A 22,667-nucleotide genomic window follows, 5' to 3' on the forward strand; every position below is an offset into this window, starting at 1 on the left:
TTATATTTATTAAAAAAAGCTAAATCGCCCCTTATGCATATAACAATAATAAAAAAAAACTATGATAAAAAGACTGAAATACACCTATAATAAAATTTTGTATTTTTTTGATGGAGGCTTTTAAGCAATTCCACGTTACATTTAAAATTGAAATGTCCACAAAACCTCTAAACGCCGGTTCCTTTAAAAAAAAAAAAAATCTTTTAAGGTTATTTTAATCATTGCACTACTGGGTATGATCCCATTTATTTTGAATTTAAAAATAACTAATGTGTTACTATGAAAACACTATTTTACTTATAAATGGTAAATGCATTTGATGATTTTTCCAGAAGCAAAATAAAGTCTTCACCATGAATTGCCATAATTAATGGCGCATAACCCACCCACTGACCATACCTTTCTTTTCCTCTTTCTTTTTTTTTTCTTTTAATTTAATATATATATATATATATACTTTATTTGTATTTAAATTAAAACTAAATATTTATAATATACAAATTATCTAGAATTTTAATTTTTTTATATTTGATTTTAATTATTTTAACAGTAATGACCGGATAAGTACACTTTTTCTTTTTTTAAAAAGTTTTTTTATTCAAATAGCATGTTGTGTTATTAAAAATGTGTCTGATAATACATGTATAAATACATAAAATGTGTTGAATAACCTATAAAAAACTTTAATTTTTTTTTCAAGTTAAAAATATATTGAAGAACAAGTTAAAATGTAAAAATAAAAATACCATGAAAATAGCAAAAGCAACAAAACTGTAATTTATTAAAAACAATTTTATCAGTTCAAGTTAGTTTGCAAATTATTTTTGATTAATTTATATATAAATATTTTTTAAAAAACCCCAGAGAACACAACTGTGCAATTAGCAGGACTGCTAATGCGATGGAATGCGACTTCTCTTGCGATCATTTTATTTATTTATTTTAGAACTTAAAAAAATTAGATAAAACAAGATAATAAAAAAACATTAAGTAAAGTAATTCAATTTAATGAGTTATAAATAATATTTGTGATTTACAAGTTATGATTATAAATAAAATATGGTTATATAATTTACAATAAAAAAATTATAAAAAAGATATCAAAAATATAAACTCAATTTATATATATATATGTATATATATAAAAAATAAACAACAATGATCAAAATGCGTCAGGAGCCGTACAAATGCGTCCACACCGCCTGGATGGCTGGCTGTGGTATCCAATCTAATCGCGCACAAGGGTAATAACGGAAACGAAAGTGAGAGAGAGAACCAGCAAGAAAGAGAAGGGCCCTTTACTAGTTTGAAGGAGATGCCACCACCATTTTGGGGAACTTTGGAACAAGAATGTCAGGAAGGGAAGCTTTTTCTCCGAAACGAAGACCAAGAAATGAAAAAGCAGCCATAATTCACTCACACAAAAACCGAAGATCCGAGTCAGGTAGTGTACTGCCAGTACTTTAAAAACACTTCTGGTACCGAACTTGAGATAAATATTAAACAGCACATGGCATTGTGCCAAAAGAAGAGAGAACATGACACGATCTTCCTCTCTTATGCTTTCAAATTCAGGCTATCCGATTAAATTAAAAAAAATCACTGCTATACATAGTGAAGGGTCTAATCGATCTCGGTGGCTAAAGTTGGCTAAAAAAAGAGCAGTATTTGCTATACGTGGGCCGTACGCCGCCGGTAGAGAGGCGCCGTAATAAATTGCTTGTAACATTAGCTGGAGGCTGTGGAATGATTATTATCTAGGTGAACTGGAAATATTCATAAGATGGGACATTGTAGCGGCTATAGATTATTAGGTTGGCGTTTTAGGCGTTTGTCGGGAGGAATAAGATCTCTCAGCAGAGGGGATTTTGTCAGCTTATTAGGATTTTTTTTTTTAAAAAATAGCGCTCTAAATTAATAATTCTGGTGAAATAATATAATTAAAAAAATAAAATAAAATGACAAAATTTATTCATGTGTGTTTGAAAACTAAAATATTAAAATATTTATAATTTATTGCAAACAATAATAATATTTAAAAAATATTATTATATGAAAAAGAATAAAAAACAAAAAAAACATCATAAATTTTAAATTATAATATCTTTGTTATTATTACACTGATCTCGATAAAATAAATCTAATAATATTAAAAAATTTATTAATAAATATCAAAATAAATTATACTTCAAAAAAAAAAGTAAGTTACATATTATTTTATTTTTGAACAGTAAACATGACCTATTCAAAGTCAATATTGATAACTTTATTTTTAATATTATTAGATTTGTTTTATATAAAAAAAACAAATTTGTAGTATTAATAATATTGTAATTAGAGTTTTAGTATGTCTTCAAACTTTTTTTTCTCTATCCTATCTTCAATTTATTTGTCTTTTCTTTCTATGTTGCTAGTTTGAGTAACTAAAAATTATAAATATCTTATTTTCTAATCGTAATATATATAAATATTATTATTTAATTATTTAATTATATTATTTGACTAGTATTTTCTTAAAAATATAAATAAGAAAAAAAGCCCTTAATCGGTTATATAAAGTTTGCAGGAAAGTAAATTAAAAAAGAGAGAGAGAGAAGGGATTCTAAACAAAGATAATAACCAGGAGAAAGACAGAACGTTCTGGGCCTTAGCGAACGGTTTTCATTTATATCCGAGAGAATGGGCTTTGCAAGAACTGGAATTTATTTTGTGACATCGACGAACCCAATAACTGGAATTTTCTACGACGGAGTGAAAAAGTTATCAAGAAATGCTGAGCAAGTGGTTTATAGTCTGTCTGTTTATAATTTAATTATTTATATTATTTTAATATATTTTAAAATAAGAAACATTTTTAAAAACTACGTTCTAAATGATAACAAGGCATTATCTTCTAGATAATATGGTTCAACAAATAAATAAACGTGGATGCACAGCAATAGATGTTGATTATTTGGAAGAACGATTATTCATATGAATTCATTCTAATTCTAACTCGATGAAACATGGCAAAAAATCCTATGGAGAGAGGGCATGTCATGAAAGGAAAAAAACAACCACCATAATTCATGAAGCTATTGTACAGCAAGTACTTGCAGGAAGCAAGAATAGATTAATGACACAGAAGGGGATCGTCCGGATGATATGATCCTCTCATCACTAAGATTCAAATCTTAAGACATGCTATCAAGATTAAAATTCTTAGAAATTTTTGAACTCCGGCGTTGAAGATCCACACCTGAAGAGATGGGTTTAACCATGTTGTATTTAGTTTCTTCAACAACGATTTACCTGTGAGATCCATAACTTTTTTTTTTCTTTCTTATCAACCATGGGGAATTTACTTCGTATCACATATTTTTACAGCAAAGTGGGGGCATAGATTCATGTAGATTTTTTGCATTATATTTCGCTTATCTTTTTTTACAATTGCAAGAGAGGTCGTCCAATTCCTAATCGAGTCTGACAAAAGCAGACCATTAATTTTCCTCACTTTTTGAACGTCTGTGGTACCAAAACGTGGTTGGATTCTCAGTGGCATGCGTGATTCGAGTTAGGTATGCCACCTAACGTCGATGTTGTCGTAATTTTCTTTCCCATTTTTTCCAAGATAATTAAATGCACTTTGGATCAACCTAACATCTAGACTTGGACTTGATTCAGTGATTTGCGTTTTTTTCATATAATTTCATGTAAAGACAGCCGTTTGCTGGCAGAGATGGTTGATATTGCTTGAATGTGTAAATTCATTAATGAAGACCAGCACTTGCTTTTTGATGTAGCAGAGTGTTAGGTTGGTTGCCATTAATGTGCAACAACCATTGACAATTGCAGCAGCCACCATTGTCAAAGAAGATGGCTGCAATGGTGGGTTGTTGGTGGCAGCCAACAACCAATGGCTAATGTCAAAGTTTGGTAAGTTTGGCAGCCACCATTGATGACAAAAGAGCAAGATGAGCTGCCATAGATGCCTATAAATAGAGGCATACATTAGAGAGCAAAATGAGAGAGTGAGAGTTGTAAGAAATGTAGAGAAGAAGAGAGAAAGTGAGGGGCTGCAATGGCAGCAACCTTGCTGCCATTGCAGCAGCTGCAAGTGCAGCAAGAGAGTTGAGAGAGTTGAGTAGAGTGGATGTAATCCTCCTCCTCTACATGTATTTATTTTATCCTTTCTCTATCTCTAATAAAATGAACCTCTCCCGTGGATGTAGGCGGTTTTGCCGAACCACGTTAAATATTGTGTCAGTGTGCTAAGCCTCCGATGAGCAAATATCAATACATCACCGGTCGGAATTCCCAACAATTGGTATCAGAGCACATGGTTTAAAGTGGTGTTTGATTTTTGCTCAAAAATGAAAGTTGTCAAAATTGTGTTTTGACCATACCACTGTGTAGAGGAGGCCGAGACGAAGCCACTGGTGAAAACGGCGTCAAAATCGGACGTCGGAAAACGGCCGCACGGGCCGGCAAAGAGACTGCCCAGTCAGCGTGCCACGTCAGCGCCAGTCAACAGACACGTCAGCGCCAGTCAACAGACACGTCAGCGAAAGTCAGCAGACACTTCAGCGACGGTCAACAGGCACATCATCGACCAGTCAGCAGACACGTCAGCAAAGTGGGACCCACCCGCCACATCATCAGTCGCGAGCCGAGCCGAGTGAGCCGAGCCGAATTGGAGCCGAGCCGAGCCGCGAGCCGAGGGACAGGATTCAGTGTAGCTGATCCTATGTGCAACCGGATCTGAGATTGAATCTGAGCCGTTGATCAGGCCAGAATTGTTTTTGATCAAATCTTAGCCGTCTGAAGTGCGATTTGGACGATTTCAGACTTGTTTCCAGCTAATTTGATCGTTCCGGATGCAATGGTACGGTCCGATCGTTGAGATTTGAGACCAAAAGTGGTGGTGGTGAATTATTAAAGAGAGATTGCCCGATCAGGAGGCATCTGAAGGTCATCATGGTGGTCGTTGAAGAGAAGAAGAAGAAGGTGCACATGTTTACCCAATTACATGTGCTAAAACTGCTAAGTGGGGAGAATTTTAATTGCCTTGAGGGAAGGCAAAATTGGGACATTCTAGACACCTGATCATGTGGATAATTTGAGGTGAAGAGTGGAAATTGACTAAGACCAATCTTGACGAATCTAAGAACTGGTAGTCTCGCCAGATGTTGAGAAATCATGTATTAAACCAGTATATTCCAGATCACTTGTAAAGGAAAGCCGCAACAAAGCTAGCAAATGGTTGTATATACGGAAAGACAGTACGATGGATAGATATGGCCTGAGAAGTTCTGTCTAGGAGATTGGGTTTTAAGCGGGACCAGTGTGACCCCTCCAATCTTTCCTGGGAACTTGCTTAGTGGAAGGATTATCCATACGATACTATTTTCGTATATATAGCAGTTTGTAATGAAACGGTTGAAGACTAGCAAGATAACGGCACAAGAGATCAGTTGGGTTCCGAAGGTTCAAGGATCTGATGAAGTGGTGATTTCTCCAAAGAAGTTAGATTCGGTGACTGTGATTTCTCGAGAGGAGAATTGATGAAGACCCTGATAATGGAAGAGAAATAGAAAGGGGATAAAGATTGGCACCCTATTTTGACTTGGACAGGTGTTGTGATAGGATGAGCTGCTGTCAAACATAAGCAAGGAATAGGGAGAAATCTGGAGAACATAAATTGCACGAGGGCACGCAGAGATTGTGCACGAGTACCCGTAGGATCCAACGAGGTACTATTTTTGAGACAACAGGTGCAAGGAGAAGAAGTGTTCCCAGATGAAGCTCAGAGCAAAGACTGTTAAAGTTTGTACAACAGGAAGTCTCTTATGCTCTTGATGAAGACAACAGGCGAAGACCTTTCCAATGCATGCAAGGATGGAAAGAGAGCTGTTGCAGAGGCACCTAATTGAGGGGGTGCAAACGCCTGTGATAAAAGGCGACCGCCTATGACGAAAGGCGAAGACACCAAAGAGAGTTGGTGTAGGTGGAGCTGTCAAGCAGAAAGGCATAGAAGCTCCAAACATAGAAATCGAGGTAGAGGATTGCGAGGAGTATACCGCAAGTTTCTCTTTCTATGTGATTAGTGGCAGCTATCTCTCCCATAGTGCACATGGTGGTAGAGAATTCTGGAGCCACTTTGAAGCATCTCAGTTGAAGGAGGATGCGACCACCTATGAAAGGTGAAGACACCTTAGATGGAAGGTGTGTGAGGGCCGTGATAGAAGCCCCAGTTTAGACCGCCGCATGACGACGAGCGGAGACACCTAAGGAGAAGGTGTGTGGGCCACGATGTAGGCCCAGTTCAGAACAACCCCAGAGCCAATGTGATGGCTAGATATGAGTGGACAGGTTTATAGCCAATGAAGTGGCTATGATGAGTATGGAGACAAATGCAGGATTGACTTTCATGGATATTGCCCCCATGCTAAAGATCAATGAGCTAGAAGACATTTGCCTTGGACAATAAGTGTGTGACTTGTGGAGCATTAAGACGCGGCTGCTATGAAGAAGCAGAAGGGCATGCGCAGGTTCCGAGCACGAGTTGACTCTTGTCAAGGTGGTGAGCTCGGTAATGACATTGTAATACTCAGAGTATGAAGACATATATGGATCAACCTTTAATGGGCTGCCCCCATAGGTGAAGGTGGAGAGCTACCTGGACTCTTACGACTAAGAGCGAGAGACTCACGGAGAAGTAAGGCGTGGTTCCTAGGGTGGAACAGAGGGCAGGCGCAACTCCTGGATGAGTAGACTCTTGGAAGAGTGGTGAGCTCGTGATCATATTGAGATACTCAGATAATGACTGTCGCACTTGGAAAAAGAAATTTCCGTTTGAGGGGGTGTTGTAAGCCTTGATGTAAGGCTTGATGAATCATTCCGGACCGAGCATGGTTGATACGCTCGAAGGGGAATGTTGTGTTCCAGAGACAAGCGTTAACACTCTTCAGATGTGAAGTGGCAGACCATCTGGTTGTAGTGATCCTTTTGTGTGAGAAAAGGTGTGCTTTGGTAACTCTGATGATTGAAAGGTTTGGCGAGTACCTGTAAACTCGGCCACAGACGCTCTCAGAATGGTAAGCTTGGAAGAGCTGCAAGATGCAAGCCTGTGCTGAAGAAGCAAGAAGACAGTTGCCCCACATGAATGGCAAAGGGGGTGATTGTTAGGTTGGTTGCCATTAATGTGCAACAACCATTGACAATTGCAGCAGCCACCATTGTCAAAGAAGATGGCTGCAATGGTGGGTTGTTGGTGGCAGCCAACAACCAATGGCTAATGTCAAAGTTTGGTAAGTTTGGCAGCCACCATTGATGACAAAAGAGCAAGATGAGCTGCCATAGATGCCTATAAATAGAGGCATACATTAGAGAGCAAAATGAGAGAGTGAGAGTTGTAAGAAATGTAGAGAAGAAGAGAGAAAGTGAGGGGCTGCAATGGCAGCAACCTTGCTGCCATTGCAGCAGCTGCAAGTGCAGCAAGAGAGTTGAGAGAGTTGAGTAGAGTGGATGTAATCCTCCTCCTCTACATGTATTTATTTTATCCTTTCTCTATCTCTAATAAAATGAACCTCTCCCGTGGATGTAGGCGGTTTTGCCGAACCACGTTAAATATTGTGTCAGTGTGCTAAGCCTCCGATGAGCAAATATCAATACATCACCGGTCGGAATTCCCAACAATACGGCTAAAGAGAGAATGAAGGCTGGATGATAACACCAGGAGTCTCAATTGCAATAAACCGACGAGTATAATGCAATCAAACTGTGACAGCATGTTCTGTAGATCAAATAAACGAAGCCACTACTGTAGCATATACCACAATGGAATATCCTCAATACATGAATTCAGTAACCACTAACTCTGACATATCTCCTTACCAAATCTAGCTCCTCTCCATCGTATATGTGAATACAAAGCTATCTGCCCCTCGTCTCCTAATGGATACATAGCTGCAAAAGTTATAGAAAAATATAGCCAAGTAAATCAGGCGTAAGACACGGTAATTACACCATGATAACAAGCCACAACCGTCGAGCATCTGCCTGTTAGTTCTACATCACTCAATCATAGGTAGCAACATCATCAATGCCATCAGCCGAAGGAATTTTTCTTGCAGGATTGAAGAAGCTACAAAAGAGATGAGGCAACCCACGGATGTTAAATATAGGAGCACTAGCCTCAGGCTATGTAAGCACAAAACTGATTGCGGTATCAAATACAGATAATACGAATGAAATTGGAATAACATGCTCTCAAAACTAATAACTTTTTGACAGGCTTTTTGGTCACTCAGCAACCTCAAAACTAGAAAGCATGCTTCTCCTAAAATAAGCCAAGAAAAAAGGAATCATTTACTTAAGCTGCTGTTCTAATCGCATTAAATAGATCTGTAGATCCCTAAGAAAAGTTCATGAGTTATATCATGGCTCGGGTATTACATGGTCAGAGAACGAGTTTCCATTTTGAAATAGATAAAGATTCAAAACTAAGATGGTCTACGCAGATTTTTCAAGTTTTCTAGGGATTTTAAGTGCTTGGATTGAGAGGACCCAGGGGATTCTTCCACGGCAGTATGGCCATGAGTCTTCAAGAAAAATATGGAGATGTGCTGCCACTTGCGTTGGAAAACTCTATCATGAAACTGAGGATGCAAGCTTAATTATATGGGTGTTTCTCAAATATTTAAACTCTAAAACATAAAAGGATTGTAAACAAAGCTAAATTAGAGTCAGATGGCTAAGAACTTTTGATGATAAAGAATAACAATTAAGCACTAAAGGGAGGCATGCACATGGAATTTCCCTTCCCCTTTTCCTTGCCAAGAGAAATTGCGAAGAATGGTAAGATTATAGGCAGACCGATACAGTCCTCCATTGACAGCCTCACCTTGGTTCATACTATTGCCAGCCATAACAGGTGTTGGAGCAGCTGATTTGTTTGACATCATAATACCAAGGTTTGAACAATCCATTCCAATTGCACCTGGTTTAAATCAAGAATCAGAAACACGTACATATTTTTAAAGCAAAATATTAATCCCAGAAATATTTAATCAAACTGAAAACTCTTATGTAGAGAGGTCTTATATTTAGCGAGTCATAGTATGGTCTCTTACAATCTTTGTAACATGGAAAGGTAGAGACATTCAGAAGGTTACTATAACCCTCTGCACATGCGCAACTGTAAGTGAGCTGAGATGTCTTGTTGCACGAGCCACCTCCACAATCAGCCCAAAAGCAGGCTACAAAAACAGATTTACCAAAAAGCCTAAGAATGTATTAAGAAAACAACAAACGAAAGTATGAAGTTTTGGCTGTAACAGGGCTTACGATCGAAAATCGACTGATTATATCTGCTTGCTTTCTCTTGAACAGGTGATGGTGCTGCTGTGCACGAGAAGTTCACGGTACCTGAGAAAATCAGAATCAAGTAATCGATCAGAATTCTGAAGTATCAAAGCTGCAAAAAAGTTGTTCACGAAATTGAATCACAAGAAAATGTTACGGGTCACTTTAATCTTTTTATCTAACATTTTTTGAAGATAATTAAACAACAAGCTGATCTTTGACTCGACGATGTTGGTAAATATCACCGTAAACCCTTGACAAGTATTTGGTTTTCTCTCTTAAGTGATTTAGACATCTCAGCACGTCCTTGAAAGGTTGTGATTGGCATACGTTACCAACTCAAATAAAATAATATTTGGTTTCCAAATTCAGATTTTGTTTGAGTTAATTCCATTCCCTCGTAAAAAAATATTATCTCAACCAGTCTTAGTCTAATTACATTGACTTCCAAATCAGCATACCTTTAACACGGATTTTACTCTGTTCTTACTCGTAGTGATCTTGGATTTCAAACAATTTGTAAATGTAACAGTTTACCATGTTTTACCCAGCATGGACAAACCAGAGCTAGCTAAATCATCAAAATGAACACAGAGGACTCATAGTTGAACAGGTGTGTACGTAGTACCATGATTAAGGGCAGGCGACAAAAGAAGAAACAGAGAACTCACAATTGGGAACTACGCAAGGAAGAAACTGGAGATGATCATCTTGATCAAAGCGAGTCTGCGTCCACCCAGGATCACATTCACATTCATAAAACCAAGTGCTATTGTCAGAAGGCTTGCAAGTTCCTTTCCCACATTCCACTTTTTTGCACACATCATCTAGTAATCAAAAACCAGATTAAAATCACAATACGACGATGTTATAGCCAAAATCACAGTGAAAATGAAAAGCCAAGAAAACTCTGTTGATAAACGTCATTAACATCGATCGAAACCCATGAAAGAAAATCGACAGCTGTTCAAACTAGTTAAAGAAAAATGAATAAAGAAGAAGCTAATTAATCATCAAGAAGTCCAGAGTACGAGATGGTGATCAGGGATCGAAGAACAAGTACCAAAGATAGGGGACAGTAGGGGAGATAAAAGGTCACTACTAGCAATCAAAGGTTGCGAAAGAAAAAGGATTGCAATCCAGGCAATACTGGTACTAGCATAAGCCATCTCTGGAAACAGCAGAGAATCAGACACAGATATGTTCAGGTGAGAGATGTACTTGAATTTGTGTAGTTTAAAACTAGGATCGAGGATCTTTAAAAATGGAAGCTTCTTCCGTTGGATCACACATGAGAGTATGAGACTTTTTTAATCTTGTTTGCCAAAAGCTACTTGAGAACGTGGCTTCCCGAAGGACCCTAATAAATGTTGATGCTCAGTTAAACTGGGTAGCTGGGATTTTGGTCAGAGGATCCAGGGCAGTTATGGTTTTGCGGCCACTCAGATGTCACCACATGCATATTCCTGGTTCCCGTGCGGCGCGTATCCATTGTTGCGATTCAAATTCTAACAAAGAGAGAAATCAATACTTTGCTCATGAATAGATTAATTTTGACCACATTGATTTCTATTCATGAGCAAAGTATTGATTTCTCTTACACGAGCATGATTGTTTTCTTACATTGAAAGTTCAGTGATTGAAATGTAGTTTGCTCAGAGAGAGACTAGCATAGTGACTTTTGCAGAATCGCCACGGCGCACGAAAACTTATGCAAAAAGTCAACACTTTTGCAACCATAACAATTGAAAGCTGACTGATACAGTTGGGTGATTAATGTTGGAATGTTAATGTGATGACCGGCCAAAATTGGAGTTTTGATCGTGTACGTGTCACCAATATTCCAAGATTAATAAACCTTATACGCTGTCGTCTAAACCATAGATCACGAGTCTGGGGTTAACTTCATGTGGAAAACCCTAATGAAGCATGTGAATGTGGTCAGATCATGTCTTTGTAATGGCCGGTGCAAATGAAAACAACTAAACAAGTGACTAAAAGTCAGACACTAGGAAATCCTAGCTATATATTTAAACATGTTCACAGCTGCCAACTTGGCAGGTAGGGCTTCAAATGAACAGAATCAAGCTTGAAGGTGCTCAAAGTTGCCTCTTCTAGTTTTAACAAAGTTCAAACTATGCTTATGTTCATGACAAACTTAGAGCATACTACTTAGTACGGAGAGAAAGGCGAGATGTGCTTATTACTTTTCAAAGTAAATATTACTTGAAAATATATTAAAATAATTTATTTTTTATATTAACACATTAAAATAATTAAAAAACATAAAAAAACTTAAAGCTAAAAAAAATTAAAAAAATCTTTAAAAATATAATTAAACCGCAGTGTCAAATATCACCACAGTTTATTGCGATTGATCAGAGTAACTAACAGTAAACTCATGTGGTTTAAAAATTGTTAGACTAAGATTTACTTGGCTAAGTTATTTATTTAATAAACTAGATAGACTGAAAATCTAAGATGTTTTAAATCTTATTTAATATCTTTTATAATGTATCTCATTTGATTTTCAAAATAAAATATTTACATCTTTTAAGTATTTCATTAGCACATATGTTTAACTTTTACATTTCTTATTAAATTTTATTCTATAAAAATGTTTTTATTCATCTATTAAATTAGTTTATTTTATGAAGTGTTACACAAATTGTTTATCCCTTTAAGTTTTTATGAGTTTATAAATAATTTCTTAAATAGTCTCTCTATAAGACGGCTTAGGAGCCTAATTAAGTTGGGTTATGAGCCTTCTAAGTTTAGTTAATTTCAACTCATTTATATATAAAATAAATTTGCATAAACTATGAATTCGAATAAACTCTTGAGCGAGCCGAGCATTGACTCACAAGCCGCTTAGCTGATTTGGTAGCACTGCTTTTGGCAGGAATACTTAAATAGCACAGTGCACACTCCCGGTGAGGGCTGGATTTGGGTTGGTGGTCATTATTTGGGTCTGGTTAGGGCTTGTTTAGCCTTTCTAATATGCTTATGTTCATATTTGGGCTCGATGAGGGTTGGATTTGGGTTGGTGGTCATTATTTGGGCCTGGTTAGGGCTTCTAGTTCAAACTATGCTAATATAATAAAATAATTTAGAAATTTGATTTTTTTTTCTATCCAACTAATTGCACACACAGTTAATTTTCCATCAAACTTCCGGGGGGTGGGGGGGGATTTGTAAGTTGTATATATAGTGCTATACTTTATTACTCTTAAAAAAATGGAGTGGAGAGAAGGTGTTTTGTCATCTATAAACATAAAACCATTTACACGTGGAGGAGTATTAGAGCGAATGTATCAAACTCCTGTACACCTGATAAGAGTTGCGCATGTCTTGTCATCTTGTTACTCGCGTTCCTGCCAAGGTTCCAAGTGGTTAGATACTTAGATAGGAAGAATGAAGAAGACTCGACACGATGGTGTTTCCCCGAAACAATCAACTTCTCGAAGTATATAATAAACACACCATGTGAACGCCAACTAATCTTTTCATCATCAAGTGATATTTATTCTTCTATGTACTATATTGCATCTTTAATGCACCAACCGCTACTAGTCCATGAGGCTTCAGCGTTTTTTTTTTTTTTTTTTCAACGAGGCTTCAGTGTCCTTTCCGATTATTTAGAAGTTCGAGACTATAAAACACGGTTTTCTTTCTTTTTTCGCATTTGTCTTCAGTGCATGGAAGAAGCAATCGGAATATAAAATGAATGTCAAGAGAGAAAAGGATGCAGGCATGATGAGAGTCTACTTGTTTGGTTTATCACTATCCTTTTATCTTTAATTCGATCAATTTTATTTTTAATCTATTGATATATTTAGATAAGTTCATAATTAATCATGGAACTTGCACATAGAAAAATATAAGACTTACTACACTACTCTTAAGGATAGGATAAAAAAAAAAACTTGACAAAAAAGACAGTTAAAGAATCAACCAGCAGGGATAGGATAAGCACGTGCACCCCGGCCCTTACTACACTACTCTAAGGACCCCACCATCCCACAAGTTCTAAGTTCCATGACCCAAAGTGGACAAGTCCCACCACCCTGAGACGAGTATTTTACAAGGAGTCTGCATGTTCTTGACTGCTTTTCACATGGTATTCTGCAACCCCCCCATTTCTTAATTGCCAGTGTAACATGATTTTAGTTACCAATACACCCTTTCAGTCCATAATAGCTATACAAGGATGAGCCCCGATTCCATCGAAGGCAAGGCATCTCTGCCTGTAATTTTCCCAGAGGATGGTAAGCGGGCAAACCGGGAACTTCCTCTCTGCTTCTATTCTCCCTCGCAGACTTTTTTGCTAAAAAAACATAGCACAAAAATCATATCAACCTCTGAAAAAGGTGCTGACAGGAGAAAAATAATAAAACAGTAAGAGTTAGGCTGTCGAAATAAGGGTGATTAAATTCTGTACTAATTAGTCGGGCTATTATGGTGTTGAAAGCCAAACTTGATAAGTAGAGACAGAAGAGAGATCTGAATCTCATTTGGTGCTTACTTATTTATATGTTCTTGCTGAGATAAGTTGGTATCTTAGGAGGAATTGACAGAGATGGGGAAGTCAGGCAAATGGCTTAAAAGTTTCTTGACAGGGAAGAAAGACAAGGAGAGGGAGAAGAAGGGTACAACTCAACAGAATTCAACACCTATTATTGAGAATCCATTGACCCCAATCTCGATCCCACCTGCTACTCCTAAAGAAAAAAGAAGATGGAGTTTTCGCAGATCATCAGCCACTGCAGCTGCTCCCAAGGACTCGAATTCTACAGAACCAATTGCCACCACACAACCAGCTGCGGTGCAGGGAACGTTGGATTCAGATAATGAACAGAAAATGCACGCGATGGCTATGGCAGCTGCTGCGGGTGCAGCTATGGCCGCTGCACAGGCTGCAGCTGCCGTGATCCGTCTAACTAACAGTACAATCGAAGAGGATGCTGCCGTAAAAATTCAATCAGTCTTTCGATCTTATTTGGTAAGCAATTCTTGAATTTCCATCGGTTCTTGTCTAGTGAACGAATCAGTCTAAAGACTGAAATTATAAAAACCAATGCTTCAGAGATGAAAATGATGAATTGCGTGATTGGTTTTGGTATTTTTAACAGGCAAGAAAAGCATTATGTGCATTGAAAGGCTTAGTGAAGTTGCAGGCACTCGTGAGGGGTCACCTGGTGAGGAAACAGGCAATTGCTACACTCAGGTGCATGCAGGCATTGGTGAATGTACAGACTAGAGCTCGGGCTCAGAGGATCTGGATGGCTGAAGACGTAAAGCCCAGCCAGAGGAATTCGATCCACAGAAAATCGACACAAGAGAATAGGATTAGGCACACAAATGATGTAAGGATTCTTTTCTTCTTTTGAACTAACCCAGTTCATGGCCTTGTCTTCTGTTATCAAACAGAGGAAGTATGCATTCATTCGACAAGGAATGAGTCAGATTAATTCATAAAAGGCAAAACATAAGAATGCATTTCATGCTTAAAAACATGTTTCTTAACTATTTTCTTTCCATTTTTATTCGACTATAATTATTAACGAAGAATAAGGACACTGTCAGAACTTTAATTAAAAAAAGTAGTTCTATATACGTGGTCTTCATGAATAATAAAATATTTAGTATTCTCATCTAAAAGTAGCAGAACAAAATCTTTCCTTTATTCTTAGTTCATTGCTAACATCACATCAAGATGCAACTATCTAAATTTTTCCTTTTTTTCTGGGAAAATTATTTTCTGGAATTTCTGACATTGTCAATGGCAAGCATATGTAACAGTTATTCACGTATATAAAATTAGTAATTCGAATCCACTATGAGCGATCTGCAATTCTGTTTCGGTACACGTAGGAGAATGATAGAGGCATGGATCAGGAGAACATCAAGATTGTAGAGGTGGATGTTGGAGAATCGAAGGGAAGTATAAAGAGCAGAAATGGCTACTCTCATCGTCCACAAACAGATCTAACAGAGCATAGATTTTCCACACATTATGCCTCAAATCATGCGTACTCGAAGAAAGAGAACCAGCAGATCTCTCCAGCTCCATCAGCTCTAACAGATATTAGCCCCAGAGCTTGCAGTGGGCATTTTGAGGAAAATTCCCTCAGCACGGCACATAGCAGCCCTCAGTACTACTCTGCAGTATCAAAACCTGATCCATCAAGAATTCCATTCGCCTTACCAAGGCCAGAGTACGCAGAATCTCTGTTCTATGACTACCCATTATTTCCAAATTACATGGCAAACACAGAATCTTTCAGGGCCAAAGTTCGGTCACATAGTGCACCAAAACAAAGGCCAGACTCATTTGAGAGGCAACCAAGTAGGAAGAGGGCATCAATAGAGGGAAGGAATGTCCCAAGGCCTATGCGGATGCAGCGGTCGTCTTCCAATGTTGGAGCCACAGCTCAAGGCTATATATATCCATGGTCAATTAAGCTTGACGGAACAACAGTATCACTTAGAGATAGTGAGTGCGGATCCACAAGTACAGTGCTCACAAACACTAATTACTGCAGTTCTCTTGTTGGATTTGAAGTAAGCATCAGCCATCCTTAATTAAATCACGACAATAAATTATGAATTAGAGGACAAACCACTAAACAGGTTAAATATATCAAACTTGCGAATTACTCCAAATCTAATCAGTTAAATCATTGCTTTTTTAATCTGCAGGTTCGTGGAAATAGGTACTAACAGTACACTAGCCAGCCTTTGCAACTCAGTATGTTGTGTGCCCCAATAAAATGACATATGCGGAAAGCTGCTGGAATGTTGTGCAACTTTTCGCATTGCAAGTTTAAGCAAGAAAGAAACTGAAGAAGTTTAAATCTTCAACGCAGAAAGCTGCTGGAATATAGTACAACTTTTCATTCTTCTTCGTTCTAGTGTGTCATTGTGGAGTGAAGTGTCGGAAACCCCCATGTAGAGTCGTCATCTTTTTTCATTTTTCCATTATATGGACTAACGTGTTCCTTAGCAGAAGCACAGATGCAAAGACAACTAACGTGTGAGTAAATGCAGGAACGCAGTTTAATCAACTGTTTAAATTATAGTGTGTCCATAAAAAATTTATTTGAGAGTGAATTGTTTTTCCCAGGTTGTCACTTGTTTTGTGCATATGATTTCATATTAATCCTGCAAAAACCATTCATTTCTTTGAAAGCAATAACAGAAATAATCTTGTATAGCCATCAACGTAATGATTTACCTAATCTAACAGCAAATATTGCCCAGAGCGTGGCATTTCCATTTTTTTTGTCTCAGAAATACCGGTAACTTGTCTTGCTGTGCCAATCCTCTATCAATTAATTCATTCAGAGTTAGTTTGACATGGCTTATAAGGGAATTGGTTGGTCGAAATAATCAAGATTTCGTTACACGCTTTTGTTTTTGCTGTCCAAGTCTCCAACGTTATGTACGTAGCAATTTTTTTCTTACCTAACTGAACTGCACAAATTGAAGACTTAGATCAAAGCAAGATCGAACGTTATGTGCGTGCTGATTTTTAAAAGCTGCCTGGGATTGGATTGCGATTGTTCCAAATCTCTTCTCAAATAAGCAGTGCCAAAAAAAATGGACCTGAAGCATGAGCTGACAACAGAAGAAATGCATCTAGGCTCAAGAATATTACAAGGATTTCGGCGATGAAGTCCAACCTCTTGCGCAGTTCAAACTTAGACCATCAAAACAGTAACCTATTCAGGGCTTGCTCTCCGAGCCCAACCCAATACAGATCACAGTGTTGCAGCCACCGCTGCATGGAACCCTCCATGACTCCCAAATAACAAATAACTAAAAAGCACGAACACTCTATTCGTTTGACAAATATACTATTGAATTAGTTTTATTAAGAAATTTATTAATAAATAAGAAATATCTTATCTTAAAATATTTTATTCTATATGCTAAAATTAGAAAAACTAAACTCTACATACCCAGGAATATAATATCTGAACTCTGTCGTTTTTATGCATGCCAATTCTCTCCCCATTTATCTCTATTTCTGTGCTACCTCTATTATAATATTTGTTAATAAGTGGAAATTGAAATTAAGAATCCTTTGTTATATATTACATTCCAAATCCATTCCCTTTTTAGAAGGATGAACTGCGTGGCAAACTTTAATTGAAAATCTTGACACACGTGCACATGCCCCCGCACTTCTTTGGTGAGCAAAAAAAGATCGAGACGTCATGGAGTATAGGAATCTCTAAAAAAACACATGAAACCAAATGCAATTTATTTATTTATTTATAAGTGCTGAGATTGAATTTACACTAACAGTATCTCAACATATGATTTAACTGTAAGATAATTTAGTAATGAAAAATTAATAGGATGATTGATTAAGTATTAAAATAATTGTTGATATATTTTGATATTCTGCTATTAAAAATAAAGATTCTTCTAATTTATACCAAGCTTTAGCTTTAGAGTGATTATGTAGAAATGAAAATTACAATAATATTGTTTTTTTTATTATATTAGAGATATTTTATATATAATCTAACTTTTTCATCTTCATCCTGGATATACTTTGCCCATTATTAGAGTCTAATAGACTCTAAGCTTTAATTGTCATTTAATTTAAAAACTATATAACATATGAATCATGTTAAAGATATTTTTCTAATATTCTTTCACTTGATTTACATGACATCACCTGAAAAATAACAATATTTTTATAGAATTCAAAATATTTCAGAAGTAAAAATACTCATTTAAATCATGAATACACCATATAAATCATAACGTTCACACTTTAAAATTAAGTACCTCCTTTCATTTATTACAATATATTGCATCCTCAAAATAAATACTTGATGAGCAAATAAACTTTATGAATGAACTTCTAATAAGAGGATATTTAACATTGAGTTTCGATCTGTTTTTTGTCAAATTTTAAATTTTTTTGCTTCAAATTAAAATTTATTTGATGTTTTCAGATTATTTTGATGTATTAATATCAAAAATAATTTTTTAAAAATAAAAAATTATTTTAATATATTTTCAAGTAAAAAAATACTTTGAGAAACAACAATTAGTCAAACACCTCCTAATTCAATTCTCCAACTGTCATTTCTTCGCTTCTTCAATTCGCTTTGATCTGCAATCTTTTCTTTTCTTCCTTCATGTTAGGTGTGACATATTACAAATTGGAAAGCTGTCAGATTCGAAATTTCAAGATATTAAAGGAGAAGAGTTTTATTGATTTGTTGGACGGAATCATATATGAATATGAAAGAATGTGGCGGATATTTTTAATTTGCATGAACAACAAGCCATGGATTTTCAATTTTTTCTACGTTGAGTTGCTTATTAATTTAGTCCATAACGTGATTCCCCATTATATCAAAGATTTGCCAGAAGTTAAGATTTGCTTATTTATTATTCACTTTTAAAATCAGTCTATGACGTTTTCTTGTGCAGGTCTGCGGAAGGGTAGTTCTAAATTCGCATAGCGTATCTTTGCTTACTACAATACCTGTGAATCAATTAAGCGTTTAATACTATATATTGACATTGATATTGCCAGAAAGTGCAGCATGGATTGTACTCAGGGATGATATTATCCAGAGCCCACGTTTCAAAGTGCAGTAGTGCTCTAACTGCAATACTAATTGAAATGCTAAAGGTTTTTGGTTCGGACCAAGAATGTGGCTCGCGCTCTTGATTTTTTTTGTTCCGACTTGATGAAAAGGCTAATGTTTGTAAACTTTTCTCCATGGAGAGCAAGACACGAGATGGTTTAGACTTTAGAGGAACCAGAAATTGAAGAAAGTTATAGCAGTAGCATGTGAATTTGCCCATGCTATGTTGCTATCTTCCTTTGAATACTGAATGTTTTAAACCATTTCCAAACATTAAAATGATGTGCGCGCAATTTAGTGTGTGTGTGTGTGTGTGTGATCAGTGATTAAAAATAAAACTCAGAGAAACGGACATGAAGAAACAGCTGCAGCAGAGCATATGCGATCCAGATTTTGTGTTGGAAGATTGCTTCATGAGCTGGCAAAGAACCAGTCAAAGAAGAAGTAGTCAAAGATTTATTTATGCTCTGTATTTCCTGTTTTCATGCAAATAATTAACTGCGTCCTAGTCTCTAGGAATTAGGTGATCTGTTAATATGTTAACAGATTGTAGCAGGATTTTTATGCTTTATTGTAGCATTTCTGTTTTGTTTTGCAGTATAAATATTTGTAAAGATTGCAACATAAATAGCAATCATATTCTTCAATTCTCAACAGTAACAAACTGTTACTGTAAACATCAAAACTGTCCATTCTTTTTAAGTTTCATTTTTCTTTTCTAAACATTGTCAATTGGTATCAGAGCTGATTTCTTAAAGGACCTGTGATGGATAATGAAGCAAGTTTTTCTCACATTTCTTCTCCAATCTTCAATGGAGAAAATTATCAACTTTGGGCAGTAAGGATGGAAACCTACTTGGAAGCACTTGATCTTTGGGAGGCTGTCGAAGAGGATTATGAAATTCCACCACTGCCAACTAATCCTACCATGACTCAGATCAAGAGTCACATGGAGAGAAAAACCAAAAAATCTAAAGCAAAGGCATGTCTATTTGCTGCTGTCTCAACAACAGTTTTCACAAGGATCATGTCTCTAAAATCTGCCAAAGATGTATGAGATTATCTGAAGGAGGAGTATGCAGGAGATAAAAGGATACGTGGAATGCAAAGCCTCAACCTCATAAGAGAGTTTGAGCTGCAGAGGATGAAGGAGTCTGAGACCATCAAAGAGTACTCAGAAAAATTGCTTGGAATTGTCAACAAGGTGATATTGCTGGGCACAGACTTTACTGATTGCAGAATTGTGGAGAAAATCCTTGTTACGGTGCCTGAAAGATATGAGGCATCTATAATTACCTTGGAGAACACCAAGGATCTGTCCAAGATCAATTTGGCAGAATTGATAAATGCTTTGCAGGCTCAAGAACAAAGGAGACTGATGAGGCTGGATCATGTTACAGAAGGAGCATTACAAGCAAAATATCCTGATTTTAAGAGTCATTTCAGGAAAAATCAAGTTTCAAGCAGTAGTAACACTACTGCTCGTAAATTCCAGAACAAAGGAAAATTTCTCAAAAGAAATTTTCCACCCTGTCAACACTGCAACAAGACAGGACATGCACCTTTCAAGTGCTGGAAAAGGCCTGATGCAAAATGCAGCAAATGGGACATGAGGCAATCATCTGCAGGTCAACAATTCAGAGACAAGATGTTGATGCACAAGTGGCCAATCAAGATGATGAAGATCAAATGTTCGTAGCTTCATGTTTTTCAGTCCAAACCACCTCAGATCACTGGCTGATAGATAGTGGGTGTACGAATCACATGACCCCTGACAAAAGCCTCTTTCGAACCTTGCAATCTACTGAAGTTGTAAAGGTTAGAATTGGGAATGGTGCTTGCATAGCTGCAAAAGAAAAGGGGACAATTGCCATCACCCAAAGTCAGGTACAAAAACCATTTCTGAAGTTTTATATGTACCTGAAATGGATCAAAATCTATTAAGTGTGGGGCAATTGATTGAGAAAGGGATGAAGGTTGTCTTCGAAAATTATTTTTGCTATGTCTTTGATGTTGTTGGACAATTAATTTTGCAAGCTAAGATGAAAGGAAAGAGTTTTTCATTCCTACCATTTGAGGAGGAGTATTCAGCTTTTCAAACAAAGCTGACTGATATGGAAGTGTGGTATAAAAGACTAGGCCACTGCCATCAACAGAGGATGATAAGCATGAAAAAACATGACTCTGTAATAGGAGTGCCTTAATTCATTGACTTTCCATCAAATTGCAGTGCATGTCAATTTGGTAAACAAAGCAGGAAGCCATTCCAGAAATCAACTTGGAGATCTACACAGAAACTCCAATTGATTCACACTGATGTTGCTGGTCCACTCAGCACACCTTCAATCAAAGGTAGCTGATACTATATTCTTTTTATTGATAACTTTTCTAGGATGTGCTGGATTTTCTTCATGAAATACAAATCAGAAGTTGCTAGGATTTTTTTCAAATTCAAGAAGAATGTGGAAAACATAAGCAATTACAGAATTCAGGCCATTAGGTCTGATAATAGCAAGAAGTATACCTCATCAGAGTTCAATCTCTATTGTGAGGAAGCTGGCATCGATCATCAACTCACTGCCCCTTACACACCAGAGCAGAACGGTGTTAGTGAAAGAAGGAATCGATACATCATGGAGATGGTGAGATGCATGTTGCATGACAAGAACTTACTAAAGGATTTTTAGGCAGAAGCAGCCAGCACTGCAGTTTTTCTTCAGAATAGTCTGCCCATAAAATTGCTTGACGAGAAGACACCTTTTGAAACTTGGTATAATTACAAACCTTCATTAAGATTTCTTAAAGTCTTTGGCAGTCTGTGTTTTGTTCACATTCCACAGATCAAAAGGGACAAGATGGACAAGAAGGCTGCACCAGGAATCTTTGTTGGCTATAGTGGTGCATCTAAAGCTTACAAGGTTTACCATCCTCAAACACAAAAAATGGTTGTTACCAGGGATGTCCACTTTCAAGAAGAAGATCAATGGGACTGGGGACAATCACAAATGAATAATCAGCCTCATGAAGAAGAGCAATGGGACTGAGGACACTCACAACGAAACCAGCAGCCTGCAGATCCATTGCTAGATGAAACATTTGATGATCCACCAACAAGAGGCACTCGATCACTTGAGGATGTCTATCAAAGGAGCAATGTAGCCCTCTGTGAACCAGAAGGCTATGAAGAAGCTAAACAAAGTCCAGAATGGCAGAAAGCAATGCAGAAGGAGATATCAATGATTGAGAAGAATTGCACATGGGAACTTGTTGACAGACCACCTGGAAAAAACATCATTGGCGTGAAGTGGATATTCAGGACTAAACTGAATGCTGACAGCACCATCAACAAGCATAAAGTTAGGCTGGTGGTCAAGAGGTATGCACAAATCTATGGTGTTGATTATTCGGATACTTTTGCACCTGTAGCGAGAATGGACACCATTAGACTTTTACTTGTTGTTGCTGCTCAAAAGAACTGGAAAGTATTCCAGTTAGATGTCAAATCTGCCTTCCTTAATGGCATATTGCAAAAAGAAATTTACGTTGAGCAGCCTACTGGTTTTGAAATTTAAGGGAAGGAAGACAAAGTGTATTTACTGAAAAAAGCTCTCTATGGGTTAAAGCAAGCACGTAGGGCATGGTATGGTCAGATTGATGATTATTTGACAGGTGCTGGCTTTCAAAAGAGCTTGTCTGAAGCAA

At 37.0% G+C, this 22,667-nt stretch overlaps 2 protein-coding genes across 4 annotated transcripts; one reads left to right on the forward strand and one right to left on the reverse strand.

Moving 5' to 3' along the window:
- Positions 1–7,722: 7,722 nt before the first annotated feature.
- LOC133704089 (uncharacterized) lies at positions 7,723–11,097 on the reverse strand. Of its 2 annotated transcripts, XM_062128831.1 has the most exons (7): positions 10,969–11,097; positions 10,409–10,853; positions 10,017–10,172; positions 9,328–9,408; positions 9,114–9,239; positions 8,885–8,980; positions 7,723–8,125 (listed from the first exon to the last, which is right to left on the reverse strand). In XM_062128831.1, exons 2-7 carry the CDS (start codon positions 10,512–10,514, stop codon positions 8,055–8,057), a joined length of 636 nt encoding a protein of 211 aa, XP_061984815.1. In that variant the 5' UTR covers positions 10,515–10,853; positions 10,969–11,097; the 3' UTR covers positions 7,723–8,054. The 2 variants fall into 2 exon arrangements, with proteins under 2 accessions (XP_061984815.1, XP_061984814.1); XM_062128830.1 differs by having other exon boundaries at positions 10,409–11,097.
- A 2,373-nt stretch (positions 11,098–13,470) lies between these two features.
- On the forward strand, positions 13,471–16,470 carry LOC133704088 (protein IQ-DOMAIN 19-like). 2 transcript variants are annotated; one of them, XM_062128829.1, is made up of 4 exons: positions 13,473–14,347; positions 14,478–14,711; positions 15,220–15,909; positions 16,048–16,470. In XM_062128829.1, exons 1-4 carry the CDS (start codon positions 13,925–13,927, stop codon positions 16,066–16,068), a joined length of 1,368 nt encoding a protein of 455 aa, XP_061984813.1. In that variant the 5' UTR covers positions 13,473–13,924; the 3' UTR covers positions 16,069–16,470. The 2 variants fall into 2 exon arrangements, with proteins under 2 accessions (XP_061984812.1, XP_061984813.1); XM_062128828.1 differs by lacking the exon at positions 16,048–16,470 and having other exon boundaries at positions 13,471–14,347; positions 15,220–16,035.
- The last annotated feature ends 6,197 nt before the right edge of the window (positions 16,471–22,667 follow it).

The sequence above is a fragment of the Populus nigra genome, chromosome 10 (genome assembly GCF_951802175.1).
Source record: "Populus nigra chromosome 10, ddPopNigr1.1, whole genome shotgun sequence".
In the NCBI taxonomy this organism is placed as follows: Eukaryota; Viridiplantae; Streptophyta; class Magnoliopsida; order Malpighiales; family Salicaceae; genus Populus; species Populus nigra.